Source organism: Notechis scutatus, chromosome 6 (assembly GCF_049901735.1).
Source record: "Notechis scutatus isolate UNSWTSFEM ecotype Mainland chromosome 6, rNotScu1.2, whole genome shotgun sequence".
In the NCBI taxonomy this organism is placed as follows: Eukaryota; Metazoa; Chordata; class Lepidosauria; order Squamata; family Elapidae; genus Notechis; species Notechis scutatus.
This window is the reverse complement of record NC_142014.1, coordinates 66086565-66102478: the sequence shown is the minus strand read 5'-3', so window position 1 is coordinate 66102478 and position 15914 is coordinate 66086565. Positions and strand designations below refer to the sequence as shown.

At 40.9% G+C, this 15914-nt stretch overlaps 1 protein-coding gene across 1 annotated transcript in view; it reads right to left on the bottom strand.

Moving 5' to 3' along the window:
• The window catches only part of B4GALNT3 (beta-1,4-N-acetyl-galactosaminyltransferase 3), a 108990-nt gene that overhangs the window by 39776 nt on the left and 53300 nt on the right, over nt 1–15914 (bottom strand). The window contains exons 2-3 of the mRNA XM_087968577.1: nt 6168–6271; nt 3673–3750 (exon numbers count right to left, since the gene is read on the bottom strand). Of these exons, the coding sequence (XP_087824703.1) occupies nt 3673–3750; nt 6168–6271 (182 nt within the window). The remainder of the gene's footprint in view (nt 1–3672; nt 3751–6167; nt 6272–15914) is intronic.

Here is a 15914-nt window from a genome sequence, read left to right as displayed (position 1 = left end):
CCCTCCTTTGGTGGTACTTTGCTTGTGTGGAGTAACCATTCAAAGTTACAATGGCACTGAAAACAGTGACTTATGACCCTTTTTCACACTTACAACTGTTGCAGCATCCCCACAGTCTTGAGAGGCCAGGTGAGGAGATGTGTACCTCGATGTGAGTGATGTTGAGTTGGCAACGCCCACCCACTCACATGACCACCAAGCTATGCCCACCACCTAAGCCATGCCCACAGAACCGGTTGTTAAAATTTGAATCCCACCCCTGACCCCTTCTGTGTTGTTTTTTTCTTAGCACATTATCTCAATCTAGTATTGATAAAGTTTCACCACCACACATTGGGATATTGATTCTTCTCAGGCCTACTTTTTTCTTCTTCTTCATCTAACTCTTACAAGCTATATCCAAGCCCCATATAATCATCCTCTCTTTGTCTCCCCACAGATCCCTAGCCCAGAAATGTAGCATCTAAATCTCAAGTGCAGAGGTCTCCAACCTTGGCAACTTTTAAGACTTGTGGACTTCAATTCCCAGAATTCTCCAGCCAGCACAGTTGGGAATTGAAGTCCACAAGTCTTAAAGTTGCCAAGTTTGGGGACCTCTGGCTCAGACAGATACCCAGGAAAATATTGGTCTGTCAGATCGTCAACATCATTCTAGCAATGATGGTATTCAAATATTTTTACTACCAGTTCTGTGGGTGTGGTTTGGTGGGCGTGGTGTGGCTTGGTGGGCGTGGCAGGGGAAGGATACTGCAAAATCCCCATTCCCTCCCCACCCCACAAACCTGCTTTCCAGCTCTGTTCTCCTGTGCAGGGCAACCAAAGAAGACCCAACTGATCAACTGGGACTCGGGAGGCAGAGAAGAGATGGGGGCGGGGCCAGTCAGAGGTGGTGTTCCGAACTACTCAAAATTTCCATTATCAGTTTTCCGAACTACTCAAAATTTCCGCTACTGGTTCTCTGAACTACTCAAAATTTCCGCTACCGGTTCTCTGAACTACTCAAAATTTCTGCTACCGGTTCTCCAGAACCTGTCAGAACTGGCTGAATACCACCTCTACATTCTAGCCATTGTCTTTCCGCTGCTGGCTGAGGAATTCTGGGAGTTGAAGTCCACCAGTCTTAAAATTTGCCAAGGTTGGAGACCCCTGCTCTAGTGACCATTATGGATTCCTAACTGAAGTCAGTAACGGGGAAGCTAAGAGGAAAAAAACCAGCAAACAGAGCCATGAAGCAAACAAAAAATAAAACAACCTAAGAAATGTGGCCTTGGACATATAAAGACCGAGGCTTATCCCAACAAGCAGAGCAATAGCCAGTATCATGCAGCATGGGCTGGGAAGCCAAAAGGAGGCTAAGAGAGGAAATCAGCTGGGGAGAAAAGCCCATGCAACCTCAGAAGCTGCAGCTCATTTCTTGGGCAGAGTCTGGTGAGCATCGGAGAGCCAAAAGATGGATGGGTGAATGCGGAATGGGAAAATTTCCTGCAGCCAATTCATCACAGGACAATTCGCCTAGGCCAACTTGCTGCATGGACAACTCGCCATGGGACAACTCAACAATTCAATTTAATTATTTAAAATATTTTCTAAAAAAATATTTTTCATTTTTGTCATTCACATTTTATTTTGTCCTTCCTCTTTCTTTAATGATTCTATTCCACCATTTCTTCAATATTGTCCTACAGCAAGCTGTCCTGCAGTGAGTTGGCCACAGAGGGTTGTCCTAGACCTGTGATGGTGAACTTACGGCACGTGTGCCAGAAGTGGCATGCAGACCCATTTCTGCTGGTACATGAGAGGTTTCACTGGGTCTCACTGGGTCTGGGTTTCACTGGGTCTTGCCCCTGATAACAGATAATCAGAATTGGAAAGGACCTTGTAGGTCATCTAGTCCAACCCCCACCCAAGTGGGAGACCCTATATCATTTCTGACAGATGGCAGTCCAATCTCCTCTTGAAAGTCTCAAATGATGGTGCTCCCACAACTTCCGAGGGCAAGCTGTTCCATTGGTTGATTGTTCTCACTGTCAGAAAGTTTCTCCTTATTTCCGGGTTAAATCTCTCCTTGTTCAGTTTCCATCCATTATTCCTTGTCTGGCCTACAGGCACTTTAGAAAATAGCTTGACCCCTTCCTCCCTGTGGCAGCCCCTCAAATATTGGAAGACTGCAATCATGTCTCCCCGGTCCTTCTCTTTACTAGACTAGCCAAGCCCAGTTCCTGCAACCGTTCATTGTATGTTTTAGCCTCCAGTCCCCTAATCATCCTGGTTGCTCTTCTCTGTACTTTTTCTAGAGTCTCAACATCTTTTTTATAATGCGGTGAACAAAACTGGATGCAGTACTCTAGGTGTGGTCTTACTAAGGCTTTATAGAGTGGTATTAGTATTTCACTTGATCTTGATTGTATCCCTCTGTTAATGCAACTTAGGATTGCATTAGTATTGTTCCGGTCACCCGGAACAGTCCCACTGCCCCACTACACTAACCAAGGCTATCTCTCAGTGTCAGATGCTCAATCCCAGCTGCCTAGGATCTGTGCAGCATAACATTTGGGGACAGTAGTTGTGCATGATGAAAGGGAGACTGACTGGTGCTCAGTGAGACAAAACAAAGCAACCCTCATAATTTGTTGGGAAAGGCCCCTTTCAACCCTTGTTGCTATGAAAGGAAGAAAGGAATAGCTTTGTCCTTTTTTTAAAAAAAAAAATGTCTGGCAGTTCACTATCTCTGGAGCAAATCAGCTACATGTACGGCAATATGGAGAATGTGAAAATGCCAATGAAAATAAATTAGATAAAAAGGAGTCTGGAAAAACAGAGACATTGTGTTGATGCTTCAAGAATATTTAAACTTATATTTATAGGATTCTATCCACTAAAAAGTGAATTACATATACTGCCTTAAACTACTTTCACATAATTTTAAGTCACAATAGATTCAGGGGAAACTTGTGAAACTCCATTATGAAAGAAATATAAGGAATAAACACCTCTGCTGCTTTAGGTACCACAATTCAATACATGGAAGAGAAGCCCAAGATTGTTCATAGATTTTAAATATAGGTACACTTTGACTTACAACCACAGCTGGGAGCGGAATTTCTACTATAAATTGATCTGGTCATAAAGTGAGTCATCACATGGCTAGATCCAATCTTACAACTCTTTCACTGCGGTTATTAAGTGAATGATGAGGTTGAGAAGTGGATCACACAGTTGTTAAGCAAATCCAATTGACTTTGCCTGTTGGAAGCCTGTTGGAAGCTCACAAATCAGGTGATCCCAGGACCACAAGATTCTGCAACCCTCATGAATAGCATTTGCCAAGTGCCCGAATTGCAATCCTGGAACCGTGGAGTGGTGAAAAGACAGGATGCAAGTCATTTTTTTCTGAGGCCATCATAGTGGCACAGTGGTTAGAATGCAATATTGTGAGCTAATTCAGCTCACTACCAGCAATTCGATTCTGACCAGCTCAAGGTTGACTCATCCTTCCAAGTTCGATTAAAATGAGGACATGGATTGTTGGGGACAATATGCTGACTGCAAACAATTTAGAGAGGGCTGTGAAGCACTATGAGGTGTTGTATAAGCCTAAGTGCTATTGCTAACTATATTTATTCTAGTTATACAACTTTATAGATAAGAGATTTTATACAGAGAGAGATTAACCTTGGATATCTCGGAAGCAATGTTCTCCAATGTTGCAGAAGTGGTCCTATTGCTCCAACTTTTTTGTTGTGTTTGGTTCTAAATTCATGAGAGGGAGAAACAAAAGAAAAAGTTGAGGTTCTTTTTGTGCGTACAGCTGAACACAGTTTTAAAGATTTACAAGAATTTGGAAATGCTAAATTTGCACACATACCTTTCCCCCCTGAGATCTATCACAGATTGCATGATATAGAAGTTATATCAATAAGAAAGATTAGCCTCTAACTAATGTAAATATAGGTCCATGGATAATTTTTTTTTTTTTGCAATCTTTACTGTCCCAATATTCTAGCAATTTAAATTCTGAAATGAAAGGAAAAATTGATCTTGATTTATGTGACAACCTTTAACATTATCTTTCCACAACTTACTCAGCTATCTTTCTAAATCTTGTTTCATCTTTTGTTACGTTCCAAAGATGGATTTTTTTTTCCCAAAAAGGCAACTGGACTTTGTTTTTTCTTGAAGATGTGCATTGAAACAAAAGAAATTTCCAGTTGCTTTTTGAAAAAGCACCTTTGAGACAACTATGACTGAGAATCTCCATAGATATCTTTTGTTAAGTTTTTTAGAAGTTATTCCAATTTCTCTAGACTACATCCTTCCCTAAAGGGTGGTCCTCAGAATTGGACAAAGGATTGGCCAATGCAAACTGGAATGGAGTTATTACTTTCTGTGATTTGCAAATTATACCCTTTTATAACCCTAACATTTACTTTCCCCTCCCTCCCAGGCATATCATACAACTAGTCCACATTTAATTTGCAAATATAAGACCTGTTTCACAAACACCATCATAACTCCGTCAGATATTCTGCCCCTCATCTTATACTTGGGCATTTGATATTTCTTTTTTTCATCCATACACAAGCATTTTTAATCTCATCTTGAATAATTGCACTGCAAAGCTAAACTAGCAGGTTTAATCATCCACTTGTCATTTTTGATTTTCATGGAACAGAGTTTGCAGCTATGCCATCAACACTTCAATTTTTAGAATCCCCCTTTATGAACCTGTCATGCTTTTTAATCCTCTTGCTGTCTCTTGGGAAGTGGTGGCTGTAAGATAACCATGCTCAATAAAATGGAAATGATGATTAGTATGTCAGAATGGTAGAAATGTCCCATTCCTCCCTGAAAATATTGTCTTTTATCTGGATCTTGAGCCAACGTTTTTTAGGCAAACGCAACCACAATTACCAGCTGCTAATTCTGGTTTGGTTTGTTCCTTCAAGCTTTACTGCAGTTTAGGCAACTAAGAGGAATCAACAAGAAGGTACTATACTGATTTTAGGGATGCAGTGGCTCAGTGGATAAGATGCTGAGCTTATCGATCAGAAAGGTCAGCAGTTCGGCGATTTGAATCCCTAGCACCACATAACGGAGTGAGCTCCCATTACTTGTCACAGCTTCTGCCAATCGAGCAGTTCGAAAGCATGTAAAAATGCAAGTAGAAAAATAGGAACCACTTTGGTGGAAAGGTAACAGCGTTCCATGCACCTTCGGCATTTAGTCATGCCGGCTACATGACCACGGAGACGTCTTCGGACAAGGCTGGCTCTTTGGCTTTGTAACGGAGATGAGCACCGCCCCCTAGAGCCAGAAACAATTAGCACATACATGTGAGGGGAACCTTTAGCTTTACCTTATATTTATTTGGATGTGTAGCCTGCCCTTAACAAGAAGCTGGGACTATCCAGCAAAATACAGTATACAACTTACAAGTATTTGTTTAGTGACCATTCGAAGTTACATCACTGAAAAAAGTGGCTTGTGATTGTTTTTCATACTTTACAACCATTGCAGCATTCCCATGGTCACGTGATCAAAATTTGGACCCTTGGCAACTGGCATGTATATATGACAGTTGCACTGCCCTCAAGTCATGTGATCACCATTTGTGACCTTCTGACTAGCAAAGTCAACGGGGAAGCCAGATTTACAATTTTAGTGAGTCATTTAAGAAGTGTGACAAAAAAGTAACCTTAAGAAAACTCACTTAACAATGTCTTGGTTAGCAACAGAAATGTTTGGCTCAAAAATTGTGACTGTAAATTGAGGACTACCTGTATATCTGTCTTTTCAAACTCAGCAATGAAGATCTAAACCTAGTCCAAAAAGTTCTAAAAACAATTTGTGCCTAGGCTTTGTAGCAAGGATTTGTTCCTTTTAGGCCCCTGCTAGAATTATGATCAACACAAAATAGTCATAGATGGGAACCCTGTACGGCTATTTTAATTGCACCCAAGGGTCGAGGTTTACCTGTTTAATGTGAAAATGATTCATATGGGGGTGAGGGGCAATAACCTTTAATAACAAATCAGGATTCCATTCCTACTTCCACTTCCATTGTTACATTTGTTAGATGTGGGTTTTTTTAATGCATAGTTTTATTCAAAAACTGTGTCTATTCAACCACATCTCTTAATCCACATAATCTTCTTTGTTTTGTTTACCTGAATGTTTGTCTTTACAGGCAAATAGAACTTAAGACTTGGATCGACTCTCGGTTTGTTTTGGTCTCCCAGTGCTTTTGCCAGTTCACTCCAGCTTCCATATCCTACACAGACAAAAAAATATATTGAAATAAAATTCCTAGTTAAAAAAATAATTACTGCAGAAGTATGAACCTTTATACCCTTTTATTTGATGCAATGATATGTATGCGATATGTTCCATACAGTATCCAAGGCAATGACAACATGTAAACAAAATTGTTTAAAACTTCTTTTACTGAAGGGCTACCAATGCACAGTATAACTTTGCTCCACATAAGTGCTAATCTGGCAATAGTGTCTTTCTTAAATCAACATTTAAAATAAAAATGAATCCTTAAAAATCCAATACAACTGTGAACATTCCTAAAACTACAACGAGCTTAGGATGGTTGTTAACAGATTTTTTTTTTAAAAAAAAAGATAAGCTGACAATAAAATCAACTCTTGTGGAATCCCAAATGAAGCATTTTTTTTATATGAGGTCATCCATGAGATTGTAATTTGTCAGACTTGAGAACTTGAAAGACCTGTATTATGTAACACAGTGGTCATGTGATAAGTATGACAGAGGGGCAAGGAATGCTGTTACCTTCCCACTGAAGTGGTACCTATTTATCTACTTGCATTTGTATGCTTTCGAACTACTAGGTGGGCAGCTAAGGGTGGAACAGAAGCTCATGCGGTCATGCAGTGCTTGGGTCTCGAACCCAAGCTGTCCGCTTTTCAGCTAACAAACCCAGTGTCTTTAACTGCTGCTGACCCATATGTAAAAGGTCTAATGGCTGATATATTATTCAGTCTATATATTATTGTAGAATCAGAGTTGAAAGTAACCCCATAAGTCTTTAGTGCAATCAGTGCCAAAATCTGCTAAAACCTCTGTTTGAACAGTTCAGTAAAGAAGTATGCTATCTCATTTGGCAACTGGTTCTACTGATTGAACAATACTTGCCACCAGAAAATTCACTCTAATATCTGTCTTGAATCATCTTTCCTGTAGTTTGAAGACATTCTTCTATTCATTATTGACTCTTTATTCATGATTATTCTCATTCATAATTGTAACATTCAACATCCCAAACTGGGTGAAAATTAAATGCACTGCCCTTGGAAATTACTCCACACTTTATCAGATTATCAATTTACCTATATAGCCCAGTATTGATACAGGTAGTCTTCGAGTTACGACCACAATTAAGCCCAAAATTTATGTTGCTAAGTGAAACATTTGCTAAGTGAGTTTGCCCCATGTTAGCAACTTTCTTTGCCACAGTTGTTAAGTGAATCATTGCCTTTGTTAAATGAATCATTGCATTTGTTAAGTGAGTCATTGCATTTGTTAAGTGAATCATTGTCTTTGTTCAGTGAATCATTGCTTTTGTTAAGTGAATCATTGCCTTTGTTAAGTGAATCATTGCCTTTGTTAAGTGAATCATTGCCTTTGTTAAGTGAATCATTGTATTTGTTAAGTGAATCATTGCATTTGTTAAGTTAGTAACATGGTTGTTAAGTGATTCTGGATTCCTCACTGACTCTGTTTGTCAAAAAGTCCCAAAAGCTGATCACATGACCCCAGGACATCATCACAGCTGTCATAAATAGGAACCACTTGCCAAGCACCTGAATTTTGATCATGTGACCATGCTGATGCTACAGTGGTTGTAAGTGTGGGGGAAGAAGGCAGGGCCTCCTCGCTGATGGACCGTAGATCACGACTCTCTGCGGCTATGGTCCGTGCTCTTTCGTTGGAGAGCCCTGATTATTACGATTAGGGGCTGAAGCTGCCTTGGAGGGGCAGCAGAGTAAGGGGAAGCCGCAAGCCAGGTTGAGGGGAGCCGCATCTCCCCCCCTTGGGCTTGGTCTTTTTCCCCTGAAGACAACTGCAGCGGTGGTTTAAAATGGCCACCCCGAAGAGGAGGATTCAACTGGATTAAGATTTGTGCAGGAGGAAAGAAAGAGGTGGATAACATCTGAACCGGGACAACTGGGCAATACAACTAAACAAAAGTACCCCAGGATTAAGGTAACATGGAATTTTTAAGAAAAGAAAAGTGAGTGGTGAAATTACAAAGGGACAGGGGGAAAAAAAGAAAATATTTTTGACAGCGAAGCGGGGCTTCGAACCAGGAAAGGAAGAAGCTGGAACTAAAGATTTAACTAAATTGGATTAAAATATTTTGGGAATAAACAGGCATAAAATAAAGCTGGACTTAAGATTGTCAAAAAATAATAATAATAAAGTTTACAAATTGGAAACTGGACTGTGCTGGAATGTCGAGGTTTGAAAAACCCTAAATAAAAAAATAGGGGGGAAAGGTGAAGACTTTGTATAATGGAGAGTGCCACCTTTTGACAAAAACTTGAGCTCAAACAAAAGGGAAAGCATCCTGTTTCTGAGTGAACTTGTGTGGATATAACATTAAAGAAATATTGAAACAAAGTAAGAATCTTAGAAAGTGAAAGCACAACCAGAATAAAGAAAAAAGCAAGCAAAGACTGACTGTGGGATTGATTGATGTTTTTGGTATAGACCCTCGGCTGGAATAACTGAGAACTTTAGAAAATTGAAAGAAGAAAGAAGGAAAGTAAAAGTGTTTTTTTTTTTGTGGACTTTAATGATCATAAAATATAAGAGTGTGTAATGATGATATCTCTTCGGGAATTAAAAATGAAACTTAAAAATATGAGAGAATTACTATAGGAAAGAGGTGAATCACTTTGCTCTGTGTTAGAAAAAATGGAAATGGCGATTGAAGAACAAGAAGAAAGAGCTTCAGAGGAGGAGGAGTCGACTCAAGGAGAAGACATTTTAAATAGACAATTAACACAAAGAACACTACAAAGAAGTGGGGAAAGAAGGAAGGTTAAAAAGTTGAGATTTAAGAAGGCAATCAAAAGGGGGAATACCTGTGAAGTCAGGAAAGGCAGAAAGACCCAGCAGAAAAGGGGAAAGGAAGATATTAAGAAAGAGAGGGATATAAACTGGAATGAGAAAAGATATGGGGAAAAGAGGGGAGGAGAAGCAGTAAGAAACAGGTGCATGAAATAAAGAAATACGGAAATAGTAAAATGTTGAAAAGAAATTGTTTTTTTCAGAGATAATGGTTGATGAATTAAAAAGGGGATTCTGCAGGGTGACAAGGGGTAATAAGAATATTTCTGCAATTAAAAATATTTAGAAAATAGGGTAATATAGATACTGATAACTCTTATTAAAAATCAAGCGGGGAAAATATGCTGCGGAATCCAAATGAAAAGATGTAATGATTATTATTGTAACTTCTTAAAAATAATGGTTTATTGGGAATCAAGATGAGGGAATAAAGGTATATTTTAATCATTGAGGTGTCACACTCAAAACAGTAAAAGCGGGGAAACCTATACTTGTTTTTTTTGTGTGTGTGTTAAAATTTGTATTAATCTAGAATTTATAAAAAGAATGTGTAACGGAAAGGGAATATGACAGACTAAAGAACCAACTAAATTAATAAGTTAATATAGACTATTAAAAGCAAGGAGAGACATTGGTAACTTTATTATTATTATTATTATTAGGCAAACACATATTCTTTATCTTTATTTTTAAAATAAATATTAAAGGATTATATTTGAAATAATTGAAATGAAACAAAAAGATGTTTCAATTGAGATTAATGAAAGAGGCTAGAATTAATGTGTTTGTTTCTCTCCTTACTGAAAATTTGGAATGGAAAAGGTAATCATAGAATTAAGTATGCATATATGAATGTATAATTGCTGTCATATTTGTATGTAAAGGTATGACCCGGAAATATGTTGTCCACTAAAGAGATTTTTGTTTTTAATGTGAAAAACTGAATAAAATTTGTTTAAAAAAATGGTTGTAAGTGTGAAAAACTATCATAAGTCACCTTTTTCAGTGCCGTTGTAACTTTGAATGGTCACTAAATGAACTGTTGTAAGTTGAGGACTATGGGCTATGCAGTGGGGTTTCTGATACCTTCCAGCAGTTGCTGGAATTTCCAGCAGGAGGGAGAACAAAATTTTCATTATAATCTCTGATCAGCCGTTGAGATGGGAGTGTTATCAACCTTATTCAGAGACACCAAGGAAAGAACTTTGGACTTTCTGTATTCAAAATATATCTTCTCTTTCTCCATTATAATCTTTCTCTTCTCCTAAATGCTAAGATTATTTAATCCTGAAAAGCAATAACATACATAGCAGAGGTGGTATTCAGCAGGTTCTGACCAGTTCTGGAGAACTAAGGTGGCAGGAATAGATAACATCCAAGAAGCAGATAAGCTCAACATCCAGATGGATCTTGACAGACTAGAATATTGGGCTGTATCTAACAAAATGAAATTCAGTGTAGAGAAAAGTAAAGTCCTACACTTAGGCAAGAAAAACCAAAAGTACACATATAGACTGGGTGAAACCAGGCTCAATAGCAGTAACTGTGAGAGGGATCTTGGAGTCTTAGTGGATAACCAGCTAAATATGAGCCAGCAGTGTGCAGCAGCAGCCAAAAAAGCTAATGCAATCCTAAATTGTATTAACAGAGGGATACAATCAAGATCAAGGGAAGTACTACGGTGTTTCTCCAACAATACGACCTCCCCCAATAGGAAGACCCAGCATGTTTTCTAGGCATAAAATGAAATTAAGCCCCTCCCCCCAAATTTAGGCCTATTTTAAAACATGCAAAATGGGGGAAGGGAGGGGGGACTTGCTGTTAGGAGCGCCCCGCGGGCAATTCCTCGCCACCAGCTGCTCCTAATGGGCGATCATGGCAGAGCGTGGAGAGCTCCCTACTCCTGCCAAGCACCTTTGCAGCAGACCCAAGACCTTCAGCGACCGCCGCTGTTGATTTCCCTTCTGCCCATGCCGCCATCGTGTTTGGAGCTGCCATTTCCACGTTTGGAGTACCACTGCTGTTTGGAGCACCACTGCCATTTGGAGCTGCCACTTCTGCATTTGGAGCTGCTGCTGCGTTTCGAGCTGCCACTTCCACATTTGGAGCGCTGCCACTGTTTGGAGCACTGCTGCTGTTTGGAGCTGCCACTTCCACATTTGGAGCTGCCGCCGCATTTGGAGCTGCCACTTCCATGTTTGGAACCCCACTGCTGTTTGGAGCACTGCTGCTGTTTGGAGCTGCCACTTCTGCATTTGGAGCTGCCGCTGCGTTTGGAGCTGCCGCTTCCATGTTTGGAGCACTGCCACTGTTTGGAGCACCACCGCCATTTGGAGTGCCGCCGCCCAAACGCGGAAGTGGCAGCTCCAAACATGGCGGTGGTGCTCCAAATGGCAGCAGCACTCCAAATGGCAGCGGCACTCCAAACACGGAAGCGGCAGCTCCAAATGTGGTGGTGGAATGGGCAGAAGGGAAAGCAACAGCGGCGGGTACCAAAGGTCTTGGGTCTGCAGCAAAGGTGTTTGGTGGGAGTAGGGAGCTCTCTGCGGTTCGCCATGATCACCCGTTAGGAGCGGCTGGTGGTGAGGCTGCCCACAGGGTGCTCTAGATGAGGATGCAAGTGGGGGAAATTAAGTCACCCCCGAAAAGACGGCCTAGCCATTTTTTCGGGGCTCAAAAAAATATAAGACCCGGCCTTATTTTATGAGAAACACGGTAATACCACTCTATAAAGACCACACCTAGAGTACTTCATCCAGTTTTGGTCACCACATTATAAAAAAGATGTTGAGACTCTAGAAAATGTACAGAGAAGAGCAACCAGGATGATTAGGGGACTGGAAACTAAAAGATATGAAGAATGGTTACAGGAACTGGGCTTGGCTAGTCTAGTGAAGAGAAGGACCAGGGGAGACATGATAGCAGTCTTCCACTATTTGAGGAGCTGCCACAGGGAGGAAGGGGTCAAGCTATTTTCTACAGTGCTTGTAGGCCAGACAAGGAATAATGGATGGAAACTGAACAAGGAGAAATTGAACCTGGAAATAAGGAGAAACTTTCTGACAGTGAGAACAATCAATCAATGGAACAGCTTGCCGTTGGAAGTTCTGGGAGCATCATCACTTGAGACTTTCAAGAAGAGATGGGACTGCCATTTGTCAGAAATGGTGTAGGGTCTCCCGCTTGGGTGGGGGGTTGGACTAGGTGACCTACAAGGTCCCTTCCAACTCTGATTATCCGTTAACTGGTAGCGGAAATTTTGAGTAGTTCAGAGAACCAGCAAATACCACCTCTGACTGGCACCGGCCCCATGTATTCTCTGCCTCCTGAGTCCCAGCTGATTGGCTGGGTCTTCTTTTGTTGCCTTGCACAGGAGAATGGAGCCGGAAAGCAGGTTAGCGGGGTGGGGAGGGAATGGGGATTTTGCAGTAACCTTCCCCTGCCATGCCCACCAAGGCACACCATGCCCACCAAACCACGCCCACAGAACCGGTAGTTTTGAATCCCACCGCTGATACAGAGTCCTTTCCAGCAAGAACAGCGATCTGATGTCTGTCCGCAGCCTAGTCAGAGTTCTCTCCAGATGGACCGAGAAAGTTGGAAAACTCTCACATGATAATTAACTTTGGTTCAAATGTCAGCACCCGCAAGTATTCATGGCAGTAAAACAAAATTACATGTTGGATTCTGAGGAACCATGTTACTTAGAATGATCTCACAATGGGTACATGCAAATTTTCAAGAAAATTAAAGAGCTTAAAGCCAAATAACAGTTACAGAAATTATATCTGGAATTCAACTCTAGTTCCCATGTGGGTAATAATTTTACCCAAAGAATATTTTACAAAAGAATACATTCAAAACTTTGAACCTGATCCTTAGACAATAAATGTACAAAAAGAAAAGAGTCTAAAAAGGGACATTTCAAGGAACAAAAAAATAAAAGAGGGTCTCAACATCTTTACATCTCCTTTATTATGGGGTTAAAAGTGGGCATTAAAGCATAGCCTACCTATAATTAACTCTGGTACTAATGTACTGTATATCTATAGATGTCATCTATAGAAATACATCTCCGTCCTACGTCTTGCAGGACAAACATTGCAAAACAGTTTTTAACATCTTTTGGGTATTATTATTAGATGGGTGACAGACATAAGTTTGAGATCATTTGTTTTGAAATGCTCCTGCACAGGAGACGGTGGTTCAGTACAGTTTGGCTCACTTTAGTTCTCTATCCAGGATGAGCTGTGGTGGCGCAGTGGTTAGAGTGCAGTAGAGCAGGCTACTTCTGCTGACTGTTGGCTGACTGCAATTTGGCAGTTTGAATCTCACCAGGCTCCAGGTTGACTCAGCCTTCCATCCTTCCAAAGTGGGTAAAATGAGGACCCAGGTTGTTGGGGGCAATAGGCTAACTCTGTAAACCACTTAGAGAGGGCTGTAAAGCACTGTGAAGTGATATATAAATCTAAGTGCTATTACTATGTGATGACCACCTCTGTGCCACTGTGACAAAAGCATTTTGAGATTAAGAGAAAAATATACTCGTCAGCATGTCTGTCCCTTCTCAATAGCATGATGCTGCAATTCCAATATTGTATTAGTGGTCTTGTCAATCAATGTATATCCCAATAAAGGTTCAGTAACTGTTTGTTAATGCACATTTCAATAATTTCTCTTGAACGACTCAATGAGCTGGTGACTTCTATTTGTAATCTCAACATCTCTACATGCTACATTGCAGATAGCCCTTGATATTATGACAACAATTGAGACCAAAACCTTTGTTGCAAAGCAGGACGATGGTTAAGTGAGATTTGTCTCATTTTATGATCTTTCTTGCCAGAGTTTTTTTTAAGTGAATCGTGCAGTTGTTAAGCAAATCTGGCTTCCCCATTGACTTTCCATCATAAATGCATGACAGATACAAAGCATCCAAATTTTGATCATGTGACCATAAGGATGCTGCAACGGTCGTGTGAAAAATGGTTGTAAGTTATTTTTTTCAGTGTTATTGTAACTTTGAACGGTCACTAAACAAATGATAAATTGAGGACTACCTGTAGAGCATTTTCTCAATTTATGGGAGGCTGAAAATATTATGGTATTCCCCCCCAACCGATTCTTTTATTATTACCAGTGCTATAAAGGTTATTCTATGGTAGTGATGGCTAACCTATGACACGCGTGTCACTCGTGACACGCCGAGGCACTTTGACTGACACGCCTGTTGGTGTGGGGAAAACCTGCACATTTAGAGGCTGCCTGTGCTCTGCTCCAATCCCTGCTCCCTGCTTGTTGCATGGAGGCATGGTGTCACCGCTGCCACGAGATCTTTGCAGCAGAGAACCAGTTTTAACCGCCATAAACTGAGGTTTGTCAGTTTCATTACCTCAGGAACGCTACAGGAGGAAAGGAGATCCATGAGGTTCACAGCCCTGTAAGGTGGCCTTCCGATCCCCACATCCTGCACCTGCAGCCCTGAGACCAGGGAGACGAATTTCACAGCCCTGTGTGATCACCCCAGCCCAGTCCGTCATAAACATTGCAGGAGGACTGCACCACAACAACCAGACACAGTGCTCACGATATTACCAAATTATTGATATTTCTTGAAGTGACACACGACCCGAGGAAGGCTACACTTTTTCCCGATTTTCCCACACCAAGCTGAAAAGGTTAGCCATCACTGTTCTATGGCATAGTGGTTAGAATACAATACTGCAGGCTACTTCTGCTGACTACCTGCAATTTGGCAGTTCAAATCTCACCAGGTTCAAGGTTGACTCAGCCTTCCATCCAATTGAGGTGGGTAAAATGCCAACCCAAATTGTTGGGGGCAATATGCTGTCTCTGTAAACCGCTTAGAGAGTGGCTGTAAAAGCACTGTGAAGCGTTACATAAGTCTGATTGCTATTGCTATTCAGGTAGTTCTCTGTCTCTAACCATGATAACGCCAAAATTACGAAAGGTACATCATGACACAAGGTCCATCCTTTTGACCTGTGTTGCAACATCATACACAACTATGAGAGGCGTGGAGTTTGAGCCACACATTCCAATTCACATTGCTTGCTCCCTTTCACTCCCCCACTCCCATTGCTAGGATTATGCAGGATTATGTCACAGACTAAGAGCATGGTGTTATTCTATTATGACTTTTCATCTTTGAAAAACCATTTAAGACTAGCACCCTCTTGCACAACTGAAGCTCAGACCTGAGCTTCTGGCACTTTAAAAAAAAAAAAAAGCAAGATTAAGCAATAATCATTCTGTTCATAATATAGGTAGTTCGTAATATATTGGTAGCTTATGGCAATGTTTATTAATCAACCTTCATGAGCAGAGGTGGTATTCAGCAGGTTCTGACCAGTTCTGGGGAACCGGTAGCAGAAATTTTGAGTAGTTTGGAGAACCAGCAAATACCACTTCTGACTGGCCCCACCAACCCCATCTATTCTCTGCCTCCCAAGTCCCAGATGATTGGCTGGGTCTTCTTTTGTTGCCCTACACAGGAGAATGGAGCTGGAAAGCAGGTTAGTGGGGTGGGGAGGGAATGGGGATTTTACAGTATCCTTTCCCTGCTACACCCACCAACCCACACCCACAGAACCGGCAGTAAAACTTTTTGAATCCCACCACTGTTCACGGGTATATAATATTTATTAATTTACTACAAAGGTATGAAGGTCGCCCTCTCACAAATATTCTATCACTATTTGCTCTGGATAAGATTGAATGAATACGATAAAATGACTCACATTATAAACAAACAGCTTTTCTCTGCAAGGAGAGGTGGGCAAAAGTGCAGA